This window comes from Nerophis lumbriciformis, linkage group LG39 (genome assembly GCF_033978685.3).
Source record: "Nerophis lumbriciformis linkage group LG39, RoL_Nlum_v2.1, whole genome shotgun sequence".
Taxonomy (NCBI): Eukaryota; Metazoa; Chordata; class Actinopteri; order Syngnathiformes; family Syngnathidae; genus Nerophis; species Nerophis lumbriciformis.
In genome coordinates this window covers 5,073,550-5,089,308 of record NC_084586.2, presented here as the reverse complement: position 1 = coordinate 5,089,308, position 15,759 = coordinate 5,073,550, and the positions used below count along the sequence as shown (strand labels likewise).

Here is a 15,759-nt window from a genome sequence, read left to right as displayed (position 1 = left end):
GCACCTGCAGTGAGCAAACTCCTCCAAAAGGTGGCGCTGTAGCACAAATAACAACACACCTTTCTGTTTATGTTCGGTTCTGCGCATGAAAATGCACGTCATAATCAGATCATTTTTTTCTTTGTCCATGTATACAGTAACATTCTAATCCGTAAATTGATCAGATTAAATAAATGTTGTCCATGTACACGTGGCTACTGTCTTCCTGTCACTTTTAACAGTGTCTTCCTGTCACTTTTAACAGTGTCTTCCTGTCTGTGTCTTCCTGTCACTTTTAACGGTGTCTTCCTGTCACTTTTAACGGTGTCTTCCTGTCACTTTTAACGGTGTCTTTCTGTCACTTTTAACGGTGTCTTCCTGTCCTAACAGTTTCTTCCTGGTACTTAACAGTGTCTTCCTGTCCTCCACAGAGGCAACATGTGATATGTTTTATTGTGGCTGGAGGACAATGCTGTGTGATGATGTTACCTGGCCAGCAGGGCGTGTCTTTGTGCTTTTGTTGTCAGCGTTCAATAAGAGCGTGTCCCACGAGGTCTTACCTGGTCTAACAGGGCGGGGTGTCTTTGTGAACGCCCGCCGCCCCTGAAAGAGAATCGTGTTACATGCTGATGTGAGCGAGTACTTAACAGATAATAATTCACCTCAGCACCAACTTTTCACGTAGTGTTCTCTTCAAAATAAAAGCAGACAAAGATTTCATTGTATTCCAGCAGGGATACATTCATATTCATTGTCAAGTTTTATGTATTGTTGAACTACTTTTATATACATAAAACAAACACGTCCACGGTTTTTGTTCTGCTCCAAAGACTATGTTTAAAATCTAAGAAATTCCCATAGAAAATACAAAACCCAAAACCAGTGAAGTTGGCATGTTGTGTAATTCGTAAATAAAAACAGAATCCAATGATTTGCAAATCCTTTTCAACTTATATTCAATTGAATAGACTGCAAAGACAAGATATTTAATGTTCTAACTGAGAAACTTAATAATTTTTTTGCAAATAATCATTAACTTAGAATTTAATGGCAGCAACACATTGCAGAAAAGTTGGCACAGGGGCATTTTTACCACTGTGTTACATGGCCTTTCCTTTTAACAACGCTCAGTAAACGTTTGGGAACTGAGGAGACCAATTTTTGAAGCTTATTAGGTGGAATTATTTCCTATTCTTGCTTAAGTTGTTCAACAGTCTCCGTTATCGTATTTTAGGCTTCATATTGTGCCACACATTTTCAATGGGAGACAGGTCTGGACTCCAGGCAGGCCAGTTTAGTACCCGCACTCGTTTACTATGAAGCCACGCTGTTGTAACACGTAGCTTGGCATTTTCTTGCTGAAATAAGCAGGGGCGTCCATGAAAAAGACGTTGCTTGGATGGCATCATATGTTGCTCTAAAACCTGTATGTACCTTTCAGCATTAATGGTGCCTTCACAGATGTGTAAGGTACTCATGCCTTGGGCACTAATACACCCCTATACCATCCCAGATGCTGGCTTTTCAACTTGGCGCCTATAACAATATGGATGGTTATTTTCCACTTTGTACTGGAGGACACGACGTCCACAGTTTCCATAAACAATTGAAATGTGGACTCGTCAGACCACAGAACCCTTTAACACTTTGCATCAGTCCATCTTAGATGAGCTCGGGCCCAGCGAAGCCGGCGGCGTTTCTGGGTGTTGTTGATAAATGGCTTTCGCTTTGTATAGTAGAGTTTTAACTTGCACTTACAGATGTAGTGACCAACTGTAGTTACTGACAGTGGTTTTCTGAAGTGTTCCTGAGCCCATGTGGGAATATCCTTTACACACTGATGTCGGTTTTTGATGCAGTACCGCCTGAGGGATCGAATGTTTGTAATATCATCGCTTATGTGCAGTGATTTCTCCAGATTCTCTGAACCTTTTGATGATATTACGGATCGTAGATGGTGAAATCCCTAAATTCCTGGCAATAGCTCGTTGAGAAATGTTGTTCTTAAACTGTTGGACAATTTGCTCACGCATTTGTTCACAAAGTGGTGACCCTCGCCCCGTCCTTGTTTGTGAATGACTGAGCATTTCATATAAGCTACTTTTATACCCAATCATGGCACCCATCTGTTCCCAATTAGCCTGTTCACCTGTGGGATGTTCCAAATAAGTGTTTGATGAGTATTCTTTAACTTTCGCAGTCGTTTTTGCCATTTGGGCCAGCTTTTTTGAAACATGTTGCAGGCATCAAATTCCAAATTAGCTAATATTTGCAAAAAATAAAGTTTTACAGTTCGAATGTTAAATATCTTGTTTTTGTAGTGTATTCAATCGAATATAGGTTGAAAGGATTTGCAAATCATTGTATTCTGTTTTTATTTACGATTTACCACAATGTGCCAATTTTACTGGTTTTGGGTTTTGTAATCTCAATCCAATTAATCCTATCCAGCATTTAAAGACAAAACATTTTTACAGAGAAAGACAATGAGAAATACAAAAAAAAATGTTGAAACGTATTCCACTGTACATCTTTATTTGGCTCTAGCCGTACTTGATAAAAGAAAGCTCAGAAACTGAGTCACCAAAGTGTTTTTAATGCGACTAAAACCTAGCCGGTGTATGAAAACATTAAAACAGTACAATATATTGTATTTTTGTTTCTTGTGAAAAAAATGCGGTGTGACAATTATCATACCGCCCACTTGGGCTTTTCAACCGCAGCCTTATAAAATGTCCTCAAGTAAAAGTGGCAGTTTGTTGTTGATTGTACAAAAGTAGCATTGTAACAGTCATCTGCCACAGAAGAGTGTTGTGTGACGATTGGAGAAGAAAAGAATCCAACCCTGAGGGGAGGTACTTGGAAGAAACAACACATCTCAAGTCCATTTCTTTCGTCTTCCTGTCTCCCGCCCTCAGATGAGATGGAGACGGCGTCCTGCACCGCCACCTCCAACACCAAGTGTCAGTGCAAAGCCGGAACCTTCTGCGTGCCCGATCAGGCCTGTGAAGTCTGCAAACGTTGCGCCAAGTAAGCCTGTTTAACTTGGACCAATCAGAAAGCAGCAATCTAGTCAGCTGATCATTTATCCTGAAAGGCTGGGTCGCTTAAAGTGTGTCTATCAGCTGTTTTTTTTACTTGTGACTCAGCATATAGTAAAAGTACTAATTACTGACGAGAGTGCATCCGGAAAGTATTCACCTCCATTTACTTTTTCCACATTTTGTTATGTTACAGCCTTATTCCAAAATGGAATAAATTAATTTTGTTCTAAAAATTCTACAGACAATACCCCTTAATGACAATGTAAAAAAGTTTTTTAGTGAAATTTTTGCAAATTTATTACAAATAAAAATAGCAGAAATCACATGTACTGTATTGTATTCACAGCCTTTACTTGGTACTTTGTTGATGCACCTATGGCAGCAATTACAGCCTCAAGTCTTTTTGAATACGATGCCACAAACTTGGCACACCTATCTTTGGGCACTTTCTCTCATTCCTCTTTGCAGCACCTCTCAAGCCCCATCAGATTGAATGGGAAGTGTTGGTTTTCATCCAGTATGTCTCTGTACATTGCTGCATTCATCTTAGTCTAGTCAGGGAGGTGGCCAACAACCCAATGGTCACACATTCCTCTGTGGAGAGAGGAGAACTTTCCAGAAAGAGAACCATCTCTGCAACAATCCACCACTCAGGTCTGTATGGTAGAGTGGCCAGACGGAAGCCATTTCTTTGTTGCCAAAATGCACCTGAAAGACTCTCAGACCATGAAAAAACGAATTCTTTGGTCTGATGAGACAAAGATTGAAGTCTTCAGCGTGAAAGCCAGGCATCATGTTTGGAGGAAACCAGGCCAATACCATCCCTACAGTGAAAGCATGGTGGTGGCAGCATCATGCTGTGGGGTTGTTTTTCAGTGGCAGGAGCTAGGAGACTAGTCAGGATAGAGGTAAAGATGAATGCAGCTATGTACAGAGACATCCTGGATGAAAACCAACACTTCCCATCTAACTCGATATGGCTTGAGAGGTGGTGCAAAGAGGAATGGGCGAAACTGCCCAAAGATACGTGGCATCGTATTCAAAAAGACTTGAGGCTGTAATTGCTGCCAAGGGTGCATCAACAACATCAAGTATTGAGCGAAGGCTGTGAATTAGAGATGTCCGATAATGGCTTTTTTTCCCGATATTCCGATATTGTCCAACTCTTAATTACTGTTTCCAATATCAACCGATACCGATATATACAGTCGTGGAATTAACACATTATTATGCCTAATTTTGTTGTGATGCCCCGCTGGATGCATTAAACAATGTAACAAGGTTTTCCAAAATAAATCAACTCAAGTTATGGAAAACAATGCCAACATGGCACTGCCATATTTATTATTGAAGTCACAAAGTGCATTATGTTTTTTAACATGCCTCAAAACAGCAGCTTGGAATTTGGGACATGCTCTCCCTGAGAGAGCATGAGGAGGTTGATGTGGGCTGGGTCGAGGTGGTGGAGGGGGGTGTATATTGTAGCGTCCCGGAAGAGTTAGTGCTGCAAAAGGTTCTGGGTATTTGTTCTATTGTGTTTGTGTTGTGTTATGGTGCGGATGTTCTCCCGAAATGTGTTTTGTCATTCTTGTTTGGTGTGGGTTCACAGTGTGGCGCATATTTGTAACAGTGTTAAAGTTGTTTATACGGCCACCCTCAGTGTGACCTGTATGGCTGTTGACCAAGTATGCGTTGCATTCACTTGTGTGTGTGTGAAAAGCCGTAGATATTATGTGATTGGGCCGGCACGCAAAGGCGGTGCCTTTAAGGCACGCCCCCAATATTGTTGTCTGGGTGGAAATCGGGAGAATGGTTTCCCCGGGAGATTTTCGGGAGGGTCACTGAAATTCGTGAGTCTCCCGGGAAAATCGGGAGGGTTGGCAAGTATGACTGTGAGACGTCCGTGTACCACTCCGTAGAGCGGCGTTTTAAAAAGTCATAAATTTTACTTTTTGAAACAGATACCGATAATTTCCGATATTACATTTTAAAGCATTTATCGGCCGATAATATCGGCAGTCCGATATTATCGGACATCTCTACTGTGAATACCTTATTTATGTGATGGATAGGGTTTTTTTAAATTAAATTAGCATTTTTAAAAAGCCTGTTCACATTGTCATTCTGGGGTATTGTATGTAGAATTTTGAGGACAAAAGTGAATGTATTCCATTTTGGAATAAGGCTGTAACATAACAACATTTGAAAAAAGTGAAGCGCTGTGAATACTTTCCGGACGCACTGCATGTGGTTGATTTCTTCAGCTCGCAGTGGAAAAGTTAGTGGGAAATGTACAAAGTTAGAAAAAGATGGATGATGCTGTGTTGTGTTCAGGTGTAAAGCGGGCGAGGAGGAGGTGAAGAAGTGCACTCACTATTCCAACACCGTGTGCAGAAAACGCGACCTGTCACCCACCCAAACCCCGTCGGCCCAAACCCCGCCCCCTCCCGCACCCCCAGTGATCATCGGTAACTGTACTTCCTTTTTTTTTTTTTTTTTCAGTGTTGAAGCTTTGTTGCTCATTTGTTTCTTTTACGTGCGCTGTGTTGCAGTCCTTCCCATCTTGTTATGCCTCTTCCTCGTCGTGGTCATCGGGCTCGCTGTGTATTTTTTCAAGCAGGGCCGCTTGCAACTACCATGTGAGTGGAAAAAACCCGGCCGCCGTATTTTAATCATCTTACTGACGACGCTAAATGCTAATCAGTCTGCTTTTGCCGCAGGTGCAAAGTGTCACGGCGATACCAGCGATGATGTGAAGATCCCCATCGTAAGTATTTCTAATCCTCAACGTTTTCCACCACCAATCACAGCATGATGCCAAACAACAGTTAGCGTCAGGCTAACCTAATAAACAACAATTACTTGAAACGCTAATCTAAAATGGTGTGTCTCCATTGTTGCACTTAAACTAAATCTTTTGAGTACACACTGCGAAGTACATTAAAATACAGTACACTGTCAGTACCCGGATGTTGTACTCAAAATGGTAGTAGACACTTACCCCCCTTCAATAGTCACCATCTTGGCTAGGTCGAGGAAGGAGAGGGACTAAATGGATTGTTTTACAATTAAAAAGTAGAGAAATTGGTCAATATTGTTGTGGAAGTCGCTTCCTAGTCATTCCACTGGTAGACACAGCACCGGAGTCAAGCGTGCAGTTTTTAACCAGGTTTTAATGTACGTAGATTTTTATCTCAAGTTTTCTCTCCAGCGGGACGCGACTTTTCAGCCCACGTCCGTATCCTCTTCCCCCTCCTGCTCCCGGCCGCTTACTGTTAAAGACAACAGATGATTAGATCAACACGTACTACCTGTGAAATCTAATCACCTGCCAGCTGTGTCTCGCCGTCAGCGCATGCCCCGCCCCTATCCGATGGTGCTCGTCCTCAGCACCATAGACAGAGGCGGTGACCTTTCCTCCTGCAGGTGCGCTGGCCACATCTCCCTTCACAATTGTTAAAGTCATTTCCAGTAAGTGTACAAAGACAGTAATGGATTCTAATAGTCTAATTTAAATACTTCCTTAAATCCATCACTGTCGTCTTACTAAAAATGGCCATTGCGATATTTACTATACTTCCCACTGCCACAGGCTGCTACATAAGGATGCGTACCAAATTACGTATTTTTATAGGCACCGACCGAATTCCGTCAGTACTAAAGGGTATCGCTTCACGTAAAATGATGCCATATTTCAGACTCAAACACTCGTCGGGGAAACAAGCAGCACTCAGAGCTTGGGATGTAATCGTTAGGATTAATTGATACCGACACCAATGTCGATTATCCTCATCGACACTGGTATTCATCGGTACTCTTATCAGTACTATATGTAATTTGTGTAAATAAAGATGTGGAAAAAAATAGTATTTTTGGTGGTTGTACACCACCAACATCAGGTAACATTTCACAGCAGGGAAATCTTTTTGTCAATGCCTGCTTTTTCAGTCTTAAACAAGGCAACTGTGTTTGCAGTGCAAGGTGCAATGACATCATCTTGTCAAGACCATGACCCATCACTGTTTCTTTTCATTACAATTACACTCAGCTGGGAATAGTGTTTATGTATGGCATTTATATGCCGAGCACATACCTTTTACATGACATATCACATCATACAAACCAATACAATCAAATAGCATGTTAGCTGGGTGTGCATTTTGTAACAATAGGAATTGGTATCTGTGTTTTAGTTGCACACGGAAGTATTTGAGTAAATGTATATGTATATTTATATGTACAGTATATATGCATGTGTATATGTATATTTATATGTATATATGCATGTGTATATGTATATTTATATGTATATATGCATGTGTATATTTATGTATATATGTATGTGTATATTTATATGTACTTATGCTTGTGTATGTGTATATTTATATGTATATATGCATGTGTATATTTATATGTATATATGCATGTGTATATTTATGTGTATATGCATGTGTATATGTTTATTTATATGTATATATGCATGAGTATATGTATATTTATATGTATATATACATGTGTATATTTATATGTATATATGCATGTGTATATTTATATGTATATATGCATGTGTATATGTATATTTATATGTATATATGCATGTGTATATGTATATTTATATGTGTATATGTACAGTACAGGCCAAAAGTTTGGACACACCTTCTCCTCATTTCGTACGTTTTCTTTATTTTCATGACTATCTACATTATAGATTGGCCCTGAAGGCATCAAAACTATGAATGAACACATGTGGAGTTATGTACTTAAAAGGTGAAATGACTGAAAACATGTTTTTTATTCTAGTTTCTTCAAAATAGCCGCCCTTTGCTCTGATTACTGTTTTGCACACTCTTGGCATTCTCTCGATGAGCTTCAAGCACACCTGTGAAGTGAAAACCATTTCAGGTGACTGCCTCTTGAAGCTCATCGGGAGAATGCCAAGAGTGTGCGAAAAAGTAATCAGAGCAAAGGGTTAAGTACATAACTCCACATGTGTTCATTCATAGTTTTGATGCGCATATATATATATATATATATATTCTACCGCTTATTCCCTTTGGGGTCGCGGGGGGCGCTGGAGCCTATCTCAGCTACAATCAGGAGGAAGGCGGTGTACACCCTGGACAAGTCGCCACCTCATCGCAGGGCCTATATATATATATATATATATATATTGTTTAAAAAAATGTTATTGATTTAAAACATTTTTTGAATCAAATAAGAATTGTTACAAATAACAATCGCGATTCATTCGGAAAAAAAAAATATTTTTATTTTTTTACACCCTTGACAGTTATCATTTTTGAGATTTTAGGATTAAACATTCAACATTTATTGACACATAGCGAAAATTGGTACCAGTATCGATTCCCGGGTACCTATGTTATCAAAAGTTAACCCCCGATGCTCGTAAGCCAGTGGTTCTCAAACTTTTTTGTTGACCAAGTCCCACTTTAGAAAACACTTGGCTCTCCAAGCATCACCATAATGACCAACATTAAAACACAGTAGCGTAGTAGGCCTAAGTATTCAGTAAAAACAAGGCAGAGGTTTTATATAACAAGCATATTTAATATTTTTGGCCACTGTAACATTACGCACAGTTTGAACAGTAGAACTTTGTTTAAATATAGAAAAATAAAACACTGTACTTTTATACCACAGTTTGAGGATCACCGAGTTAGCATAGCCAAACCAACGGTTTCATGAAAGTGTTTGTCATTTGTGTACAAGAGTTTCTATGAATTGTTCATGTAAATGCTTGATTTGTGTGTTTAGGATGAGAGCTCGCCCACACCGGAGGAGTGTCAGAACAGCCGGAACGCCGGCCTGGAGGGAGAGGAGTCCCGGCCGGAGTCGCGACCTCTGCTGCAGGAGTCGCAGCCCGAGATGACCAAGGCCTCGCCCCCCCTGGAGGACGAGGACCGCGGGCTGGGGGACAGCCTACCCAACACCACCAGCTCGTCCCAGACCAGCCTGTCCGCCCTCCCCACCGCCGCCTCGTCCGGGAACAGTCCTCAGCAGAGCCCGGTCGCCTGCAGGATCTCGCCTGCCGCCATGGTGAGCATCGGGAGAAAGACATCCCTCTCTTGTCCACCCGTCCTCACCGTCTCCTCGCTGTCTTTCAGGAGGATCCTCTGAAGCATAAATTGGTCCCGCTGCAAGGTAAGATGGCCGCCCAGGCCACGCCTACCTTTCTCCCTCTTCACGCCAGACATCTCTACAGCTGGAAGTCAGGCGGCGTGAGCTTTGGTCTCGCTCTACGGAGGAATAATGCTGGAACATTGTGAGCCCTCGGGCTGTGGGGCTAACTTAAGACTCCGGCTTTCATCTTCGGACTGAGACACATCCGTGACTCTCTCTGCTGCCCCCACCAATATCTTCTCTAGATTATATTATTATTAGAGATGTCCCATAATGGCTTTTTTGCCGATATCCGATATTCCGATATTGTCCGACTCTTAATTAGCGATTCCGATATCAACCGACACCGATATATACAGTCGTGGAATTAACACATTATTATGCCTAATTTTGTTGTGATGCCCCGCTGGATGCATTAAGCAATGTAACTTTACCAAGAATTGATTAACGTGGACCCCGACTTAAACAAGTTGAAAAACGTATTCGGGTGTTACCATTTAGTGGTCAATTGTAGGGAATATGTACTGTACTGTGCAATCTACTAATACAAGTTTCAATCAATCAATCAAAAACAAGGTTTTCCAAAATAAGAGAACAACTTCAACTCAAGTTATGGAAAAAAGTGCCAAGATGGCACTGCCATATTTATTATTGAAGTCACAAAGTGCATTATTTTTCTTAACATGCCTCAAAACAGCTTGGAATTTGGGACATGCTCTCTCTGAGATAATCCTGATACCCACTACAACTATGGGAAATACTATACTTTGACTTTCACAAAGTGCATTATTTTTTATAACATACCTCAAAACAGCAGCCTGGAATTTGGGACATGCTCTCCATGAGAGAGCATGAGGAGGTTGAGGTTGGGGGGTGTAGGGGGTAGCGGGGGGGTGTATATTGTAGCGTCCTGGAAGAGTTAGTGCTGCAAGAGGTTCTGGGTATTTGTTCTGTCGTGTTTATGTTGTGTTACGGTGCGGATGTTTTTCCCGAAATGTGTTTGTCATTCTTGTTTGGTGTGGGTTCACAGTGTGGCGCATATTTGTAACAGTGTTAAAGTTGTTTATACGGCCGCCCTCAGTGTGACCTGTATGGCTGTTGACCAAGTATGCCTTGCATTCACTTGAGTGTGTGAAAAGCCGTAGATATTATGCGACTGGGCCGGCACGCAAAGGCAGTGCCTTTTAAGGTTTATTGGCGCTCCGTACTTCTCCCTACGTCCGTGTACGCAGCTGCGTTTAAAATAAGTCGTAAATTTTACTTTTTGAAACCGATACCGATAATTTCCGATATTACATTTTAAAGCATTTATCGGCATATAATATCGGGTTGTCGATATTATCGGACATCTCTAATTGCGATTGTTATTTTCGCTGAGTGCGTAACAAATGGTCCAGCACGAAGTGTACTTACTGTAGTGTACTGAGTTTGAGACTTCCGGCTTGTTTTTCCAGAGCCCGAAAATTCCCTGAGGAAGACCTTCGACCTGTTCGACAAGTACCTGGAGGTGGGGATCCACAACAAGTTCTTCAGGAACATCGGCGTGAGCGACAACCAAATCCGCATGGCGGAGAACGGCGCGCGGGGCGACAAAGTGTACGAGCTGCTGAAGAACTGGATGCAGCGTCAGGGCCTGAAGGCCGACATCAACCAGCTGCTGGGGGCCCTGCTGGAACTGGACCAGCGCAGCTCGGCCGAGAGCATCGCCTCCGAGGCGCTGCGGCGAGGCTTCTACAAGCACGCCGACGCGCGCTGAAGGAGTCTCGGCGAATGCGGCGAACTTCTTTGCGGCTTTGAAGAGCCAGTAGTTTTTGCTTAAAGGAACAAACGAGTGAAAAAGGGGAACTAACCCCGGAAGGAGGAGGCTGAAAGTGAACCTGCACTTACTGAACGCCACCTTGTGGCCAGCACATGATACACTGGTCTGTCACAGTGTTAACACTGTCTCTGCCATGCACTGCCCCTTACTGGCACAATGTAGTCACACTACCTGTTACACCACCGCCAATGTTTCCTCCGCTAACATGAAGTCACGACACGTGTGCATAATTCCTACCAAACAACCCACCGGCGACATTTTATTTATTTGTCATATTTATTCTACAGCGCCTTATTTATGCCTCAGAAGCAGGACTAGGCCCCTCAAAAGTTACATTTCACCCACAAGTCCAGCTGACCAAATAGTCCAGGTCCTAAGCAAAGTCTTGGACTACAGGTACGCATCCTTTTGTCCCAATTAGTTTTGATGAAGAAACTTTTTTTTCTTCTTTTTTTCAGTTACATGCGTGTAGCGAGGTCCAATCAGGAAGATGCGAGCTGACAATGGAGCCCCGCCCCCTCCCTGTAAAGAATGACTACTGTATTGCGATGCTCAGTGCTGGCGCTGCCATCTAGTGGTCGACGAAGACAATTCACCCTGCATCAAATTTCAAAGCCTTTTCACGGTTACCGTTTTTATTTGGATGCATTGTGGCGTGATTGCATTCACGTACCCTCCTTGTTGGAATGGATGAAGTTTAGTGGTTTTTAAAGCTTGGATTTCATGTGTGAATGATGAAATGAAATGTTTTGTACAGAGAATGTGTTTTATTTGTTCAAAGAATAAATGTCTCTTTGGACATCCATCCATCCATCCATCCATTTTATACCGCGTCCCTATCTCAGCTGCATTCGGGCGGAAGGCGGTGTACACCCTGGACAAGTCACCAACTCATCACAGGGCCACACAGACGTCATGTCTGTTAATATGTCATGAAAAAGCATTTAAGTCCCATCTTAAAACTCATTTGTATACTCTAGCCTTTAAATAGACCCCCCCACACCCCTTTTTAGACCGGTTGATCTGCCGTTTCTTTTCTGCTCTGCACAGATTCGGTGACCATAGATGAGGCGCTAGCTGTCCAAAGTCAAGACCAAGGGTGGGCCTCTCATCTGTGCATCAGTTGGGGACGTCACTGCGCTGCTGACCTGTCTCCACTCAAGATGATCTCCTGCTGGCCCCACTATGGACTGGACTCTCACAATATTATGTTAGATCCACTATGGACTGGACTGTCACACTATTATGTTAGATCCACTATGGACTGGACTCTCACACTATTATGTTAGATCCACTATGGACTGGACTCTCACAATATTATGTTAGATCCACTACGGACTGGACTCACACTATTATGTTAGATCCACTATGGACTGGACTCACACTATTATGTTAGATCCACTATGGACTGGACTCTCACACTATTATGTTAGATCCACTATGGACTGGACTCTCACAATATTATGTTAGATCCACTACGGACTGGACTCACACTATTATGTTAGATCCACTATGGACTGGACTCTCACAATATTATGTTAGATCCACTACGGACTGGACTCACACTATTATGTTAGATCCACTATGGACTGGACTCTCACAATATTATGTTAGATCCACTATGGACTGGACTCACACTATTATGTTAGATCCACTATGGACTGGACTCTCACACTATTATGTTAGATCCACTATGGACTGGACTCACACTGTTATGTTAGATCCACTATGGACTGGATTCTCACGCTTTTATGGTAGATCCACTATGGACTGGACTCTCACACTATTATGTTAGATCCACTATGGACTGGACTCTCACTATTATGTTAGATCCACCTTGGAATAGGCTCTCACACTATTATGTTAGATCCACTATGAACTGGACTCTCACACTATTATGTTAGATCCACTATGGACTGGACTCACACTATTATGTTAGATCCACTATGGAATGGACTCTCACAATGTTATGTTGGATCCACTATGGACTGGAGTCTCACACTATTATGTTAGATCCACTATGGACTAGACTCTCACAATATTATGTTAGATCCACTATGGACTGGACTCTCACACTATTATGTTAGATCCACTATGGACTGGACTCTCACAATATTATGTTAGATCCACTATGGACTGGACTCACACTATTATGTTAGATCCACTATGGACTGGACTCTCACAATATTATGTTAGATCCACTATGGACTGGACTCACACTATTATGTTAGATCCACTATGGACTGGACTCTCACACTATTATGTTAGATCCACTATGGACTGGACTCTCTCACTATTATGTTAGATCCACTATGGACTGGACTCTCTCACTATTATGTTAGATCCACTATGGACTGGACTCTCACAATGTTATGTTAGATCCACTATGGACTGGACTCACACTATTATGTTAGATCCACTATAGACTGGACTCTCACACTATTATGTTAGATCCACTATGGACTGGACTCTCACAATATTATGTTAGATCCACTACGGACTGGACTCACACTATTATGTTAGATCCACTATGGACTGGACTCTCACAATATTATGTTAGATCCACTATGGACTGGACTCTCACAATGTTATGTTAGATCCACTATGGACTGGACTCACACTATTATGTTAGATCCACTATAGACTGGACTCTCACACTATTATGTTAGATCCACTATGGACTGGACTCTCACAATATTATGTTAGATCCACTACGGACTGGACTCACACTATTATGTTAGATCCACTATGGACTGGACTCTCACAATATTATGTTAGATCCACTATGGACTGGACTCTCTCACTATTATGTTAGATCCACTATGGACTGGACTCTCACAATATTATGTTAGATCCACTACGGACTGGACTCACACTATTATGTTAGATCCACTATGGACTGGACTCTCACAATATTATGTTAGATCCACTATGGACTGGACTCTCTCACTATTATGTTAGATCCACTATGGACTAGACTTTCACACTATTATGTTAGATCCACTATGGACTGGACTCACACTATTATGTTAGATCCACTATGGACTGGACTCTCACACTATTATGTTAGATCCACTATGGACTGGACTCTCTCACTATTATGTTAGATCCACTATGGACTAGACTTTCACACTATTATGTTAGATCCACTATGGACTGGACTCACACTATTATGTTAGATCCACTATGGACTGGACTCTCACAATATTATGTTAGATCCACTATGGACTGGACTCACACTATTATGTTAGATCCACTATGGACTGGACTCTCACACTATTATGTTAGATCCACTATGGACTGGACTCTCACAATATTATGTTAGATCCACTATGGACTGGACTCACACTATTATGTTAGATCCACTATGGACTGGACTCTCACACTATTATGTTAGATCCACTATGGACTGGACTCTCACAATATTATGTTAGATCCACTATGGACTGGACTCACACTATTATGTTAGATCCACTATGGACTGGACTCTCACAATATTATGTTAGATCTACTATGGACTGGACTCACACTATTATGTTAGATCCACTATGGACTGGACTCTCACAATATTATGTTAGATCCACTATGGACTGGACTCACACTATTATGTTAGATCCACTATGGACTGGACTCTCACAATATTATGTTAGATCCACTATGGACTGGACTCACACTATTATGTTAGATCCACTATGGACTGGACTCTCACACTATTATGTTAGATCCACTATGGACTGGACTCTCTCACTATTATGTTAGATCCACTATGGACTGGACTCTCTCACTATTATGTTAGATCCACTATGGACTGGACTCTCACAATGTTATGTTAGATCCACTATGGACTGGACTCACACTATTATGTTAGATCCACTATAGACTGGACTCTCACACTATTATGTTAGATCCACTATGGACTGGACTCTCACAATATTATGTTAGATCCACTACGGACTGGACTCACACTATTATGTTAGATCCACTATGGACTGGACTCTCACAATATTATGTTAGATCCACTATGGACTGGACTCTCACAATGTTATGTTAGATCCACTATGGACTGGACTCACACTATTATGTTAGATCCACTATAGACTGGACTCTCACACTATTATGTTAGATCCACTATGGACTGGACTCTCACAATATTATGTTAGATCCACTACGGACTGGACTCACACTATTATGTTAGATCCACTATGGACTGGACTCTCACAATATTATGTTAGATCCACTATGGACTGGACTCTCTCACTATTATGTTAGATCCACTATGGACTGGACTCTCACAATATTATGTTAGATCCACTACGGACTGGACTCACACTATTATGTTAGATCCACTATGGACTGGACTCTCACAATATTATGTTAGATCCACTATGGACTGGACTCTCTCACTATTATGTTAGATCCACTATGGACTAGACTTTCACACTATTATGTTAGATCCACTATGGACTGGACTCACACTATTATGTTAGATCCACTATGGACTGGACTCTCACACTATTATGTTAGATCCACTATGGACTGGACTCTCTCACTATTATGTTAGATCCACTATGGACTAGACTTTCACACTATTATGTTAGATCCACTATGGACTGGACTCACACTATTATGTTAGATCCACTATGGACTGGACTCTCACACTATTATGTTAGATCCACTATGGACTGGACTCTCACAATATTATGTTAGATCCACTATGGACTGGACTCTCACACTATTACGTTAGATCTACTATGGACTGGACTCTCACACTATTAT

The 15,759-nt window shown here is 41.6% G+C and overlaps 1 protein-coding gene across 4 annotated transcripts in view; it reads left to right on the top strand.

Annotated features, from left to right (window-relative positions):
- tnfrsfa (tumor necrosis factor receptor superfamily, member a) overlaps nucleotides 1-11,788 on the top strand; it is a 110,007-nt gene extending 98,219 nt beyond the window's left edge. For 3 of the 4 annotated variants that reach the window (XM_061932049.1, XM_061932047.1, XM_061932048.2), the window contains exons 4-10: nucleotides 2,898-3,009; nucleotides 5,358-5,491; nucleotides 5,576-5,662; nucleotides 5,744-5,790; nucleotides 8,799-9,080; nucleotides 9,149-9,185; nucleotides 10,619-11,788. In XM_061932049.1, the coding sequence (XP_061788033.1) occupies nucleotides 2,898-3,009; nucleotides 5,358-5,491; nucleotides 5,576-5,662; nucleotides 5,744-5,790; nucleotides 8,799-9,080; nucleotides 9,149-9,185; nucleotides 10,619-10,920 (1,001 nt within the window). In that variant the 3' untranslated portion in view covers nucleotides 10,921-11,788. The remainder of the gene's footprint in view (nucleotides 1-2,897; nucleotides 3,010-5,357; nucleotides 5,492-5,575; nucleotides 5,663-5,743; nucleotides 5,791-8,798; nucleotides 9,081-9,148; nucleotides 9,186-10,618) is intronic. The other variant, XR_009811787.1, reaches the window with a different exon arrangement.
- The last annotated feature ends 3,971 nt before the right edge of the window (nucleotides 11,789-15,759 follow it).